At 32.9% G+C, this 17418-nt stretch overlaps 1 protein-coding gene across 8 annotated transcripts in view; it reads right to left on the bottom strand.

Moving 5' to 3' along the window:
• Positions 1–397: 397 nt before the first annotated feature.
• The window catches only part of LOC106876994 (rho family-interacting cell polarization regulator 2), a 195091-nt gene continuing 178070 nt past the window's right edge, over positions 398–17418 (bottom strand). For all 8 annotated transcript variants that reach the window (XM_052971867.1, XM_052971869.1, XM_052971868.1 and 5 more), the window contains 7 exons: positions 16490–16648; positions 15304–15447; positions 12078–12227; positions 10830–10876; positions 9533–9616; positions 6725–6818; positions 398–6018 (listed from right to left, as the gene is read on the bottom strand). In XM_052971867.1, coding sequence (XP_052827827.1) covers positions 5942–6018; positions 6725–6818; positions 9533–9616; positions 10830–10876; positions 12078–12227; positions 15304–15447; positions 16490–16648 — 755 coding nt within the window. In that variant the 3' untranslated portion in view covers positions 398–5941. The remainder of the gene's footprint in view (positions 6019–6724; positions 6819–9532; positions 9617–10829; positions 10877–12077; positions 12228–15303; positions 15448–16489; positions 16649–17418) is intronic.

Below are 17418 nucleotides of genomic sequence, written 5' to 3'. Positions count from 1 at the left end.
TAATTATCTATGTAAAAACACTATATATCCATTTCATTATTTGATAAGATTGAAGAGATGGGCTTTAAGTATTGTGGAATTGAGTCAAACTGTTTTAAAAAATATATGTAACCCCTACAAAACATGTTGACTGCTACTTTCTTTCTTTCATTTGTTCACAAGCTTGTGTGTGTGTGATTAGAGAAAGAATTCTTTATTAGTGAACATTTATTCAACTGCTGAAAACAAATTAGGATGGTTTGATTGGTAACATACCAGAGACAGTTCTAACTAAATCAAGTGAATTGTGTGGGTTGGGGTTAGGTTATAGAAAGGCAGGAGTGAAAATAGCTGGAAACAACAATAACAGGAATAAATGAAAAGAAAAATACAACTGAGAAGAATAAAAACCCATGAATTTTGGTAGTCTTGTTTCGCCATTTATTTATATTGGCAACTTTATTGTTTCATTGTTTTAATTAGTGAGTTTGTGTGATGAGAAATGAGAAATCATAAATACCTCAAGATTTATTTGCACAGAAATTAGCTGAATAAATGAATAAACTGTTAATTAATGAGTCCTGTTGTCACCATTTCCAGTTTAATCACTCATGAACATGGAAATAAATAGATTATATTCATTTGACTCCTTGAGTGCCAGAAAAGCAAAAAGAATATACAGACATGTTTTTATGTAACTCAGAATTATATATTATAATATATAATATATAATTCAATATATAACTTTATATTGTAATATACATAGACATTTCAATAATGCTCATAATTTTTAATATTTATTATACAATATGTAGCTTCTGCTTTTTGACAGCAGAATGAGGTGGGTTATATGAGAAGAGTAACAAAAATTGTATTATTATGACATTATTAGAGAAATATATTTATTTCTTTTTTAATTCAATGACGTTCACAATTTACAGTAGGCAGGTGCTGACAAAAACAAACAAAAAAAAAACAGGGTTTTCATCAAATAGTCTATTAAAGCAACATCAAGATTCTTTGGTACAACAATAGGTTAATTAATGATGATTTGGTTTGTCTTCCATTTTTTTGCTATTTATTTCATTACAATTGTTTTTTCATTAAGTGTTTTTTTTTTTATTGTTAGAGGTCCTGTAAGTATAATTAGTAACCAAGTTGCTGCAGCTTCGTTCTCCAGGTGTGAAAACATTTTAGACATATTTATTTATTTAAAAATGAGAAAGAGATGTTACACACACACACACACACACACACACACACAAACATACACACATAGATTTGCAAACACGAAAAGACAACCCTGAGTTCATTTGACACACTTGTATTTGTAAAAATAAAATGAAATATTGAAGTGGCATCAAATCATTGGAGGAAGAGAGGGTTTATTTTTGCTATGTAGTTCTTTTATCTATATTTAATAAACATCTATTCATTAGGAAATATGTTGAAAGTACTTCAAAATTAATTATTCAAATTAACCAAAGGTAAATTGTACATATGGAGAATCTATAGAAAGGTAAACAATATAATACCATGGAAAATGGATAGCATTTGCACCAAAAAAATTTAAATAAAATTTCTAACTTAGTCAAGAAAATATCTTTGAATGTGAAAGGAAATACAGAAATTTATAAATAGCTATTTATTTATCCCATAGATAAGCCTAATATAACAATAAATAAATGTTTCTAGATTTTTTTCTCAGTTTTTAATAAGTTCCCACCCATAATAGGTAAAGCTAAAAAAAAAACCCAGTTGAAAAAGTTCAAATTTTCAATTATTTGTAATCCCATTTTAAATGAATATTAGTTGGTCTATATTTATTGATTTCATCATTTATCCCAGTAAATCATCTGATACCCAGAAGCATGAACAGTTGAATGTCCATATCATTTCAATATTGAATTATTTAATTCCCATTAAATTTTGATATTAAAACCAATTCTGTATATTGTTCAATTTACCATAATTTTTATGCTTAAATGTCTGAGATGTGTTGTTAATGAGGTTATAATTGTTGAGATATCTGACATGGAAAAATGAAATGAAAAGAAAATATTTTATGTTTAGGCTTTGAAGTCTTATACTGAAATATCAATTCCATGTTGAAATATTCAAATGGAGAAACTAATTAAATTCTGCTTCAGCAGAGACAAATAAGGGGGAAGGTACAAAATAAAAGAATTGATAATAGCTTGCTTGATAAATGACCTTTTTATCTGATATATTTAAAGCTAGCTGTAACATTAATTTTAAAGTACCAACTAAAGAGAGGCAGTGACTGTAGTTAGGATTGACCCATCAATAACTTTAATATCAACAAAATAAAAAACAAGAACCATTGTTGCTAAATATTTTCCTTGCTAGTTCAAAAAAAAAAAAAAAAAAAAAAAAAAAAAATTCTGTTTTAATCAATCGATAGGGAAAAAACAAAATTACTGGTAAGAAGGTAGACCTTTTAATACTAGCTGTCCAACAAAATTGGTAAATGTGTGTTGAAAGGGATAGATTAATATAGTAAAAGAAAGAAGTGTGTAGTTTGGAGTTGTGACCAAAAGATAAAAGAGACACACATAGGTATTGCATTACCACTGTAAGCTAATTACACTATTTGCCTTGAAACACCTGAATGGAATAGTTTAGAGTTAGGAAGAGTGGCTCTTCACATTAATACATGTTGCAATCCATGTAGCGGGAAATGAAAATTTGAAGATTGGAATGATATGTAGAGACAATTGGTACAAGCATTGTTTCTTTTTTTTTTGTTTAACAGGGAATAAACTAGATTGACTTGATTTGACTTTACATAATTAATACAAAGCATAACTATTCCACAAAATATTCTCTTACACAGCCATGACTATCTTTTTGCAGAAACTAATCATTTCCATGCTTCTATCAAAGAGTGACTACAAGATAGTTTTTCTGCTGTTTACTAGAGTTTAAAATAGCTTTAGACATACTCACATATGCATCTAAATTCCCCTTTAATATGCAGTTTAGTTGGGGTTTTTTTTAACTAGTTCATTAACATTCCTTAGCCAACATCAGGAGCCAGTTAAAATTTCTATAAACATGAGCTTCCTTATAAACAGTCACTTTGGTGAATAGGGAAAGCAAAATGGTCATTAAAGTAGAAATCTTAGAATCATCATCAAAGGTAAGATATCCACTTCAAATGATTTGAGCACTCCTACAGGGAAATTCAACACACACATACACACACACAAAATGCAAAGAAAGAAATCTGAAAATATTTAACAATTCTATCATTAATTCAGGATTGATTCCATCATTCATAATGACACAGATTTCAATCTGAAGAGGTGGTGGGGCTCAGACAAGACATGAATTTTACTCACTTAATAGTAATCCTGATGCAGAAAAGATGGTTCTTTCATTACAAAGTCTAAAGTTAAATTAGGTATTAATGCCTAAGTTGCACTGGCCAAATTATTATGGTCAATATTTTGAAACGTATGCGAGAACTTCAAGTTTATTTAAAAGAATGTTCATTGATTTTAATCTAATTCTTTTACATTAAATTATACCATATGTGAACAACTTTCAAAAGTTTGAATGAATTAACAAAGAATGAAAAAGAAAGAAAAAAAAAATTTGGAAATGACCTGGCAGACAGATTATTCCTTGGAAAGTTTGCAGCTATAATCTTAAATAATCTGTTTTTGCTGCAGTTAAAACAAGACTGAAATTATAATTTAACACAACTGTCAGTTTCAAAATGTTCAAATAAACATGCATATGAAATAAAACAAAACAAAAACAAAAAGCAAAACCATCATGTCCCTCTTCATTTCTTCAACTGTTTTCTTTGCTTGCACTAAAATATCTCCCTGTTTTCAGACAATTTTCTTCACCTACGCAGATATCTCATACCAGTGAGGTCTCCATGATACAAAGACCTTTGTTACTCGCCTAACTGTGCTAGGATTTGATTCTTCTGTCTTGAAAGAGCACAAAACAACAGGAACCTGTAACATTCCTCTCTCTCTCTCTCTCCCCCCACAACTGAGTATTTTCATGAAGCCCCTATTAAAATAATAAGGTCTTGTTTTAAGAAATCAAGACATCAATTGAATCATCACATGTTAGGCTGCATTGAAATGGAATTGATTTAGACAATTGCTATTAAAATTCCAGTTTATTTTATATCACATACAAAGACGGAATGCAAATTCAATTGTAGTAACAATAGCGGTCATCAACTTATCACTTAGTGGAGATGTAAGAAACTAGTTTCAACTGACAGTAACTAGTCTTCTCCCCCCATTGAGAGATATAAAGAACTAGTTTTAACTGACGGTCATAAGTTTGATAAAAAACAATTTGTTATATAATGCTATTTATTAGAAATATCAAATAGTATCATCATGTATTGCTGTAAAATATTAACAGATGGTGACAAAGTAATCAATCAGTATTTTTAATATATCAATGTTATTTGGTTATAATCAATTCAAAGTAGCTGGAACTGTGTGTGTGTGTGTGTGTATGAATAGAACCCATTAAGTTAAGGAATCAGCAGTTATTGATACTAAATATAGTGGTATTTTCTCAATAATCTGTGGGTACAGGTGGTCTCCCTTAGCGGACATTAATACAAGGGAGATAAGAGCATAGAATCACGGGACCCCAACCCTTTTAAAATTTACAAGTCTGCTATCTACATGATAAGATGGAAATTTAACCAGAGCAAGAATCACATAGAAGCTGAACACTGAGAGAGTATCAATAGATAAAGAACTCTATTTACCTAAAAACTGAGTCAACACAGTAACAGATTAAAACATAGCACATTAAATAAATGTAAAACACCACACAGAGTATTCATAACATTACAAAGTACTGGTTTATAACATCACACAGTACAACGATGCTGAAGCAGAGTACAAACATTAATAATTTATGAACAATCAGGAACAGTAACAGATATAGTTGATTTACTGTGATTGGTTGTCATTGCTGATTGATTGGTTGTGATTTGTTAAGTTGTGGTTATTAGCTTGGTTGCTTGCGTATTTGGTTGGTAGGTAAGTTGGTCTGTATATTTGATTATTTGTTGGGTGTTTGCTTGGTTGTAATGGATTTATTGTTTTTTTTTTTTTAAATAAAATTAAACTGATAATTTCAATGAAGTTTCATTTTCCTCAAACCTTATGTCAGGCGCAGGATGGTATATAAAGTGTGCTTTGACATGACAGAAAACTCGTCAGAACTTAGGTCCAGCTGTCACAGAAGGAAGAGGTTTGACTAAAATCACAAAATGTTACAATGTACTACATTATGAGGTCTGACTATGGATGCAGTGATGTACCTCATAGAATAGAACAAAATAAATAACATTTGCGAGGAAACCTGTTCTGACTGGAGGGTAAAGGAGGAGGTGCTGCTGGTAAATTAGGATAGGAGTATTGTTGTTGGTAGTTCTGCAATGGCAAGTGCAAGCTGTTGAGTGAAAAAAAAAACCCAACAGTGGGTGACATACGGATGCTGGCGGTTGGTGTATCAATAAGAAACATAGTACAAAGGTTGCACATCCAACTCCAGGCTACTGGCAGGGTAGTTGGAAATGGTTCGCAAGCTGCTACTGGGATAATTTAATAGACATGTGGGTGGGTAAATGATTTGGTGAGCAGGCTGATAGGTAGGTAGGAAGGTAGGTAAGTAAGTAGGTAGGTAGGTACGTAGGTAGGTTTAAGGTAAGTAGATAGATATTTTGCTGACTGTCAAAATATCATTTTGACCAAAGTTGGCTGAAAGATTTGCTGTCATGGCTGAACAGAGAGAACCACCTAATAACTAGGTGAAGAAGTAAAGAGTAGCCCGTTTGCTTGGATTCCTTCATCTGTGAGTTTCTATCCAATAGGCTTCAATTTATGAATGGCTTATCAGTAACATATCCAGATCATATACTCCCACACTGGTTGTACTATGAGTCTTACTTTTGTACATGAACACCTTGGAATCCGTGACAACCCAGCTGGGTTTCTTCAAACGCTTTTATTCCTTCTTTCCCTGCAATAAATAGATAAATAAATACAAATTAATCAAATTGAAATAAGCAATTAAAACAATTACTCATACAAAAATGTTACTTGATATAATAGGTATAGTATATCAAATGCATTTACATTAATACATAATTTTATTGCTTTTCACACATTACAATGAAAACAGTTTCAAGTATATTATTAATGTTTATGAAATATTTTAGCAATACATTAATTGAATTTCATACTAATAATAGATGCATATATGCACACAGAAAGAACAACTTTATTTCACTTAACCTCTTATGTGTTCATCTGAGTTTGTGTGCATGCATGTAAATGTTAAAGATACAGATGCCAATCATAAGACTGACTGATATAAGATGACTAAAAGAAAACTGAATATCAAAAGAGAAATCAGAGTATTAACCTCAATTTTTTTAATGTGAATTCAAGTGCTGGCTTCAACAATGGTGCAGATACACCACATATGATGGAGATTACAATGAGAAATGTTTCATGTACAGGAATAGTTACTCTACTGGCAAACTGAATTTGAACGATCTATGTCAGTTAATAAAAGAATTATACCCACATTTGCATTACTTCTGAGACAACTCTTTTATATGGATAGAAGACATTAAATGATGATGATACACACACAGGTATATAATGTATATACATACGGGATAATTAGATATTTTTATATGAAAAGAAAAAACAAATTATACCTAGAGAGAAGAGAGCATCTTTGAGATACACTTTAACTAATGAAGAGGAGTCTGTTTGACACAGGAACACAAGCTGTTGAATACTTTCAGTTGCCTGTTGATGAAATATCAGTAAAAGTAAAACAAATAAACATGTCAATCAATGAGTAAGAAGTTGCAGATAATTTACATAGGACTTATTGAATATGAATATTGACATTGTACACTTTTCATACTTAAGCAAAATGAAATTTTTTAAAGGTTCAAGAGACAAGTATTGTGATATTTAGTAAGTTGACTCTTGACAAAGAAATTATTGAACACCTGATATATTGTGATGTGGTAATAATGAACAAATACAGACATAATATAAGTTGTTTTTTAAAATCTGATAAAAAACTTATTTACATTTGACAGATATTTATCCTCATCTTGTTCGTTGTTAACTCAACGTCTCGGCTGATATACCCGCCATCCTTAATCAGGTGTCTTGGGGAAATTTCGAACCTGGGTTCTCATTCTTAAAGTATTTTTCGATGTTGTTATTATTATTATTATTATTATTATTATTATTCAGGTCACTGCCTGGAATCGAACTTGGAATGTTTGGGTTAGTAGCCCACGCTCTTAACTACTACGCCACATGCCCAAGGTTAAGATTGCGGGCTATTAACCCCAAGATTCCAAGTTCAATTCCAGGCAGTGACCTGAATAATAATAATAATAATAATAATAATAATAATAATAATAAATAACAACGAAAAATACCTTAGGAATGAGAACCCAGGTTCGAAATTTCCCCAAGACACCTGAAGAAGCCTGGAGGGTATATCAGCTGAAACGTGTTAAACAACAAACAAGATGAGGACAAATATCCGTCAAATGTAAATAATGTACATAATTCCTCATCTCTTAAATCTAGAACTGTATAAAAGACTTAATTTCAAATATCAGTATAACAGAGTCATTTGTCTTACAAGAAGATTTCAATGCACATGTTGGCGCTGATCACTGAACTCAATGGAATGGAAGGGTCTTACTAGACTTCTATGCTGGAAACGAGCTCTCTATCATAAACATCTCTTTCCAACACAGTGATATCCATAAGTATGTCTGATATAGGGAGAAGAGGTCACTGACAAATTTTGTTATTGCTCAGATGTCTTTGATTCTGAGCTGGGTGTTCGTGTAAAGAGAGAGGCTAAGCTATCAACTGATCACTACCCAGTTATCTGCAACCTGAAAATATCTACAAGGGGAACTCACAAAACTGCAAAACTGTCCAGGGTGACTAACAGGATAAAGTGAGAAACCCCAAGGGATGATGGAATAAGAAACAAATATGTAGATACTATTGCATCCAAATTTAGAAACCTTCCAGAACAAACTGAAGATGTCAAAATGGAATGGAAATTGTTCTGTTTGACAGTTTCTTCTTTGGCTATGCAATACTATGAACAAAAGTGGCTCAGTGTGGTGCCAGGTGGTAAAAGAACATCCTAGTCTAACCAGGAAGTTATAGATGCCATTTGAGCAAATAAGGTGGCTTAAAAAGCTCAGATTAGAAATAAGTCTCCCTTTCTGCATATATAATACACTGAGGCATGAAAAGTTGCCATGGAAACAGTAAAAGCACCCAAGGCTAAATTTTGGGAGGATTTTGCAGGTATGTTGGGCTGTGACTTTAGATTGACCAATAAAATATTCTGGCAGACCATCCATCAACTTCCTAACAAGAAGGTCTCTTCCATACTTGGCTGGGGTTCCTTTTTCTACAGAGTTCTTACATGGTGTTCAGGTAAATGGTATTAAGTCAAAATTTTTCAATGTAGGTGTTGGACTATGGCAGGGGTGCATATTATCACCTCTTCTTTTTTATAATTTCCTTGAACTGGATCAACATGCAGCCAATGTAGAAGTGGTATTATAATCAGTGGGTGTAGGATCAGTCAGCTGATATTTGTAGATGATGTGGTGCTACTTGGTTCACCAGGCGGTGATCTTTTGCATGCACTGAATGGGTTTGCTGCCAAGTTCTGCAAGGCAGGGAAGAGAATTAGTGTTGCAAAGACTGACACATTAGCCATCTGAAGAACGTTTTCCCAGTGCACTCTGCATGATAGTAGAACATCACTGAAGCAAGTGGAGAAGTACTTCAGGGGCATAGTCACAACTGATGGGAAGCAGGAGGCTACACTGGATGCTAGAATTGCAGGTGCTGGCACAGTAAAGGCTCATCCTCACCTACGGTCATGAATGCTGGGATGTGATCAAAAGAGTGCAATTGTGACTGCAAGTGGCCAAATGGGATTCCTCCAAAGGATCTCTGAAATAATGTTACTTGGCAGGGTGCACAACTTGGAGATCACGGAGTCTCTCCAAGTTGAGCCACGACCTCTCCACATTGATAGATCACAGCTCAGTTAGTATTATGGACAGGTGATTAAAATGTTGCAGGAAAGAATCACAAGGCATTCTTCAAACTGAGCTGTCAGGTAACCAGGTGGTTGGATAATATCCATAGTCTCAGTTGGTAATACTTGGGAATCCAACCAAAAAGCACAATGACAGTTGCTTCTGAAAGGATCCTACAGAGGAAGTACTTGAAAAAAACTACCCTTATGACCCTTCCCAAAAATAGTGGGCAGAGAAAATGGATGGATGGAGTATAACAGAGATATAATAAAAACATTCTTTAATATATTTACATGAAATTTATAATCATTACTTATATAGCAACAACAGTAAGAACAACAATGAAAGAAAAAGTGTGATATCTGTGTGCATGAGATATTAACAAAATTGACAGTGAAGTTAAAGACAATTTACCCGTAAGAGAGATAATGCAACAGCTGCTCCTGCCCGTACTTCAGCAGTTTGGTCTTCTAAAGCTTCAACATATACCACCAGTGACTGGAATAATAAAGGAATATGAACTTAATGATTCAGATTATCAAAAGCATGAGGGCTCAATGGTTAGATAATGGATGGCATATCAATAGTGAAGAGTTCTTATTTTAAAATAAACACTGAACTCGCCAAAAAATGGGCAACAAACATCCATATATGGAGTATATACATTGACACACCTAGCTGCTCCACCAACAATACCACTGATTAGATGTTCGCATAAGTATCTTGTCAGAAAATACTTGCATTAACAATGTTAGAGAACAATAATTTTCTAATTGATTAATATTGGTAAAAAAAGGGCAGATGAAGACAATTTAAATTACAATGAATTAAATACGGAATGCAGTAGCATGTGAGTTTGATCTTTAACAGTGTTGTAATAACTCTGGATATGTTTCAGTCTTATTGGGCCTCCTCAAAAGAGCCTAGCCTAACCTTTGATCTCAAAAAACTTAGATAATTAGAGAAGTATATGGAATTTCATGAATGATCACAGAATGACATCATAAATTTAAAAAATGAAAGGGAAAAGAATGGTAGCATACTTGCAGTAGTAAGTAAAATTACACACTTAATAATAAAAACAACTGTTTTATAAATGAGTGATTCTGGTGAAAAAAAGACAGAGAGAAAATTTCCTATGGAATGGAATGGAATGGAATGTGAGCTTGATCTTTAGCAGTAGAGTGACAATGCCAAGCCTATTTTTGTAGTACTGGACCTCCTCAACAAAGTATAGTCTAATTGTTACTGGAGCAATTGGAATAACTAGAGACACAACAATGTAATCTCCAGCCATTTCACTGTCAACCAGTATTATCTTTAAGTTCACAACGTAGTGTTAAAAGTTTGTGTTAAGCTAATACTTCTTTCATTATCCTAGTCCTCTGCCTCTACTGTTAATATTGCACTGCCATAAACCAACAAAATTTTGATCCATTGATATAAGTCAAATATTCACAAAATATAACTATTCACAGAGATGCAAGCGTGACAGTATAATTGGTTTCAAATTTTGATACAGAGCCAGCAATTTGCAGGTGGGGGAACAGTAAAGTCAACCCTAGAGGCATTTGATCTCAGATCATAAAGACAGATGAAATGAACAGATTTTCAAATTCTGCTAATAAACTTCAAGGATAAAAAAAAAAAAAATATAAGGACATGAAAAATAAGAAGAAACACATCTAACATACAAGTCTGGAATACAAACCTTATCACGAGAAAGGCGGCTTTGCTGGAGATTCCGTAAGTAAGATGCTGAAAGAATGGAATGAGAGTAAAATGAAGTACTTACAAGTAATGTCACGATTAAAAAACTGGTAAAATCTGAAAATTTTATTAGTGTGCATCAAACTAATAGATTAGAAATTTGTGAGATGAGTGAGATTGGTTTAACATGGCTAACTGATCCTTCAGTACCAAGTGGTATTCACTCAGCAAATATTCAGACTGAATTTCCCTTGCACATTCTTTCTCCATTCATATTTTATTCTCTGTTGTTGTTTAAATTGGACATTAGCCACATCAATTTGAAGAGTCGGGTTCAAAGAGCAAGGGTACTGCCTCTCTTCCCATGACATTTACTTAGTGGGAGAAAGTGTGTTGTTTCAACAGTTGCATGTTAGGGTATGACAGGAAAATATAAAGGGAAGTAAGTGGTATTCCTCAAAGTCTAATTTACATGAATTTAGAAGTGGGATTAGAAGAGAGAAATACAGTAGAGATGGTCAGAAGTAGAGAGGTAAATAGTAAAGGATAAGAACAAAGTGGAAACAGGATACATTCAGCAAGTTTTGCAATAGTATAGAGCATTTAATAGCAGGAAAAAAAAGTCTATTACATTAGCAATAGAAGAGAAAACCTGATAAATTAGAGAGCAGAACTCTACAGCATGACACATGATGGACATAAAGATTAACAAATACATATTCACATATATTTTTTTAAAAACTGTTGTTTTTTTTCACAGGAGTTAAGGAAAAACAGTTTTAAGTCAGAAATGATACAAGGCATATACTTTTCTAAATTACATAAAAAATTATGTGTCTGTAGTTAAGACATGTTAGACAGCATTTTGGTATTACATCTCTTTTTCCATACTTGCATGGCTTGGTTGATTAATTTTTGGTGCTGTTACTTGAAAATGCTTTTTCTTTTCACAGCTAACAACTCAACCATAGAGTGAAACTTTTTTTTTTCCTTCTGCTTGGTCAGTCAAGCAAACAGATTTAGGTGCTTTGCTGAAGGGTACAGCACAATGACACAAGTAGTCCAGTACCTCAGTCTAGATGTCACTGAGTTTCTTTGTGTTTATATCTCTATTATATCACATAATATAGTATGTTACATTATGTTATCAGCATATACACTCATAAGCGAAAATTTGGAGGGATAAAATTAACAAGACAATTCTTCATTTTAAACACTCGTAATTAGAATTTAATCCAATATTACTTACCAGTAGCTTGCCTGATATCTTGGTTATCACAGATGAGCAGAGTTCCAAGGACTTTCAGACAGAAGGCAGGTGCAACACTACCATGAAGCCTTTCTATACAATTAATGGCAACTTCAGCATTACCTGAACACAGTTTATCACTGATAGAAACTGAAAATAAAGTGTAAGTTTGAACTTTAAATTGGTTTCAAAAGTAATCTTTTTTTTTTTTTTCATTAATACATAACTAAATAACTACTGTATTTGATAGCATAAGAGACACACAAGCATATTCGATGCACCCCAATTTCAGCAATGTATATTCAAGAGAACAAATTTTTAGTGCATTAAAGCTAGTACTAGTGAACATTGCCAGATCATTGTTGTGATAATTCGTTTTACAGTGCAAGTAATAATAATAATAATGCTTAAGTAAATATCATAATTATTATCAAGATAGCCTAAGTAGAAGAGACTGTCTGGATTAAAATTAGCCTATAGTATTGAATAGCAGGGACAAAATTAACTTATGGGAGGCCCAACTTCACATAAAGGGCCTGGGATTATTTTTTTGAGACATTTTTCTTTAGATAAAATGTGCATCTTATGTGCTATCAAATAATGATAAAGTTCTTTGTATTTTTGGTAAACATCAAACTGAGTATAGATTGGTGGTAGGAATATTACTATTTATGAGGGACTATAATATATTCCCTTCCCTTCAATATTACAAATGAGCATACTTTTGAATAAATACATATATAAATAAAAACTTTCCCACTTCATCTCAAGGGTTTTTTTTCCCTGAAAGTGCTCTACTTACAGAAACCAAATGCAATAACAACCAAATTTCGAAGTTTGTGAGCAATGGGATAAAATGCTTTTAGGAAGACCAAAGAACTATAAAAGCTCATGAGGCATTACTTAACAGGAAACAGTTTGTTTCAATAGAAAATCCCTTTTTGTTTTGTTTTTACACCTTTTTGATAAAGACTTTTGGTTTCACTTATGATTTTTGCTGTTGTCAAAAATATTGATTGGTATAAATTCAATTGTGACCCTACATACAATCAAATAATGATAAAAATTGTTCAAACAGCACTGACAGCTCATGACAGATTGATAATGTTCAATCTTCACTTTAAGAAAATGTCAGCTGATATTCTGATTCTATTTTGGTATCTGAAAGTTCAGCAATTTGCATGTTGCGTTTTTTTGCCTTTTATTTAAATATTTGTAAATATTCTAAAAAATAATGTTATTCTTTCATCTAAGCTTACCAATGAGTCTTTTAGTTTTCTCTGTGGTCTGTTTAGAAATTTTGAATATATTTTTAGTCAGCTAGAGTATATAGCTTGTCAGATCACAGAAAAGTACTGGTTATGAGAATTAATAGTAATGATTATGGTAACTTTCTCAGATACTTCTAATACCATTTTCCCCCTCAAGCCCTAGGCCTCATAAGGCTGGTTACCCAGTTTCCATGATATAAGTGACCAAGATCATAACATTCCCCTTGAATGAGGCATCAGTTCATTGCAGGGTTCAATTTTGAGGGAAAGGGGCAAGTCCATTATATTGACCCAAGTACTTGACTGGTCCTTTATCAACCCTGATGGGATGAAAGGCAAAGTTTACCTTAGCAGGATTTGAACTCAGAACATCAAAGAACCAGAAGAAAAAGTACTAAGCATTTTATCTGATTCTGCAGGCTCACTACCTTAACATTAGCTAAATCTAATACCCTAAAATTAGTTAAATAGTATGTTGTCAATATTAAGATAAGAAATAACAAGCAATTAACCTAGGAAGTATTTAAATACTGAAAACATAGCGGCCTTCTTGTAACTTAAGTGAAGAATTTATTATTCCTAGATGTGGCTCAATGGTAAGAAGTTTGCTTCCCAATCACATAGTTATGGGTTCAGTGTCACTTCATGGAACCTTAAGCACATGTCTTCTGCTATAGCCTTGGGTCAACCAAAGCCTTGTGAGTGGATTTGGTAGACAAAAATTGAAAGAAGCCCATCGCATATGTGTATGCACAAACACACACATACATACATACACACATATATATGAATGTATTATGTGTGTCTGTGTCTCCACCACTGCTTGGCAACTGGTGTTGATGTGCTTACATACCCATAACTTAAGCAGTTCAGTAAAAGAGACCAATAGAAAATGTACCAGACTTTAGAAAAAAAAAAAAAGGGGTTGATTCATTTGATTAAAATTCTTCAAGGCAGTGGCTAAGGTTGGCCACTGAAACAAAGAAAAGTAAAAGTATTTAAGGAAATTACAAAATAACTTCTAACTATTTAGTCTATTCCACAATTTTACTACAAACCATTATTCTCATTTTACAATTTAACCTCTTAAATATCATCTTTATTTTAGGCAAGCGCCACTAAAATATTTTCTGTTTCAAGTGTAACCAAGATTCTCTACAGTCTCTTTAAAATTGTTTACAAAACTATTACTTCAGTCTTACTGGACAGAAAATCAATTACAATTTTTTTTTTTCAATTTAACTTTGAATTAATAAACTCTTTGCAACCATGTGGTCTTGGGTTCAGTCCCACTATGTAGCACTTGGGCAAGTGTTTTCTACTATAGACCCTGGTCAACCAATGTTTTACGAGTGGATTTGGTTGAAGGAAACTGTGTGGAAGCCCATTTTGTGTGTGTCTGTGTGTGTGTGTGGGCATGTGTGTGTGTGTGTGGGCATGTGTGTGTGTGTGGGGGCATGTGTGTGTGTATCTTTGTGTTTGTCTCCCTCTGTTATTTGATAACCAGAGTTGGTTTCTTTACATCTTTAAAACTGAGCAGTTTGGGAAAAGAGAGAGAGAGAGAGAGAGAGAGAGAAAGGGAGAGTAAGTACCAAACTTAAAAAGATTGGTACTGGGGTTGATTTGTCTAAATGAACCCTTCAAGGTGGTGCCCCAGCATGACCATAGTCCAAATAAAACAAGTAAAAGATAAAAGATATTGCACAAAGAGAGTAATAAGAAATAGTTGTTTGACCTTTTGTAATCCATTATGGATAAACAATCCTATTGACCTTTATGAAAAAGTCAGGTGCATACCACTGGATAGTTAAATGAAATGAGGTCCATAAAGGTAAGTGTTTTGCCAAAGAAAACAGACATGCTTGCTGTGGATTCAAACTCTCAACCAACAAGTTTGTAGCTAAATACACCATGAAATCAATCATGAAAATGCAGTGATCAGAAATTTTACTTACTTTCTTCAATAATTTTGTCAACAAGAGTAAATCCTTCATTTCTAAAGAACAGTGAAAATTGGAAAAGTGTGATATAGAGGTTCTGGGTCATTTTCAGCTCAGCATCAGAGATGTCAAGAATACGACTAACCAAATGACAAAATACTGAAAATTTAAAGAAAAAAAATACACATTTAGTTATATTAAAAATTTCTTATGTGCAACAGAAACAATATTAGTTTAAAATAGCAAGCTATGTATCATACTTAATGCAAATACACCTCAGAAACCCAAATTAACTGCAGTATTTGTTCTGAGACAATCTCTTATAAACATACAGTGTTATTGTGTTAATACTGTACATGTATAAGAGATATAGATATTATATCAAGATGAATACTACAGTTAATTGAGCTTTCTGTGATATATCTGCTTTATGTACAGGTTGTTATATTGACAATGATTAGTTTAGTTTCCTATCAATATCAACAACTAATCACCATCACATACAGAAATATGACCAATCTTCCATAAATAAGAGATTATTATTGTATAAGAGCATGTTAAGCAATAAAATAAAATGGGGAATAAAATTAGTAGTTGTAGTATGAGGAAGTGTTATTGTTTAAATTTTTTTTATCATGTTGAACACTGTTTATTGAAGGAACAAAATTTATAAATTTAGCTTACACAAAGCTCTAAGGCAAAATACAATATCTTTCTCTAATTAACTGCTCTATACTAAATTTAACTCACTGAGGAGTTGGCTAAAGAGCAATTGGGACCATCAGTTGATGTCGTGTGTATGACATCAATTAAATGCTCTTCCTGTTGCTAACTCTTACTGGTTTCCAAGCAATATATCCAAAATTAATGAGGTAGATATTTCATTTAGGTAAATCTCATTGTCCCCAGTCAGTCTGTTTGGTCTTCAAAATTGGATTCACTTAGTTCTAATAAGTACTAGTTTTACTGTTCTGCATTGGTATTCTTTTTATTTTACCAAATTAACTGATCATAAAATTAACCCTACTAGAAACTACTAAATTCCAAAATTTTGGAAATGTCACTTGATCTTATATTGAAAAAGATTAAGAAAGAAGAAAGAAAGAAAAGGTAAAAGGCAACCAATAACATCTGAGAGAGAGAGAGAGAGAGAGAGAGAGAGAGAGAGAGAGAGAGGTAAAGAGACAGACAGACAGGTTACCTCGGGTAGGTTTGACATCACAGGGTTCTTGGAAGCGATGCAATAATTTCTGCTCCATCATAGTAATGAGCTTCTCAGCAGGGACCACCAGAACATTTCTATCAACGCACTGTACCCAGAACTCCTTCAACTGTTTATCATTAAGATGTTCACCTAAAACTGGCAGAAGACATAGACAGAGGAAAAGAATTTAATAAATTTCAAATACTCAAGACATACAAAGCCATATCATTACAATAATGAAATTAGAATACCAAAAAAACAGAGAAAAATGAATGGAAGTGGTAAAAGGTAGAAATGACCCCTTGTTATTCTTGTTGCAGTGAGTGTGCACCATATGACAAACAATAATGATAAGTAGTGAGACATTGTGACACCAAATCACACCGTACAAATGTGGAGGAAAATCAGGTGAAAAATTATAATATAATGTATGTCCAGGAACTTACTGTTACTTGTATATCCAGTATATCAGAGCATATAAGAGGGACATGTTGTTACTACAACCACCTATTACAACAGCTACTACTATTAAATAGGTGCAGGTAAGGACCTGTAATTCAGAATTTCACTTTGCAACCATGCTGATTAGGTTTGATCACACTACATGCCATCTTGGGCAAATGTTTTCTATAATAGGCTTAGTTTGACTGATGTCTTGTTTGACAGAAACAGTGCTAAAGCCTATCATATGTAAATATATATATATATATATATATAAATTATAATATAGGGTATCTAAGAGATACTGCCACACTGAAAAATAGCAGTCAAATCTTGACTCTAAACCACAATAAATGTTCATATAGCACAAAGAGCGAAGACGAAGACAAAATAAACTAGTAAAAATAACTGGAATTATCCAGTTATTTTTACTAGTTTATTTTGTCTTCGTCTTTGCTCTTTGTGCTATATGAACATTTATTGTG

This window comes from Octopus bimaculoides, chromosome 11, assembly GCF_001194135.2.
Source record: "Octopus bimaculoides isolate UCB-OBI-ISO-001 chromosome 11, ASM119413v2, whole genome shotgun sequence".
NCBI classification, from domain to species: Eukaryota; Metazoa; Mollusca; class Cephalopoda; order Octopoda; family Octopodidae; genus Octopus; species Octopus bimaculoides.
This window is presented reverse-complemented; position numbering and strand designations above follow the sequence as displayed.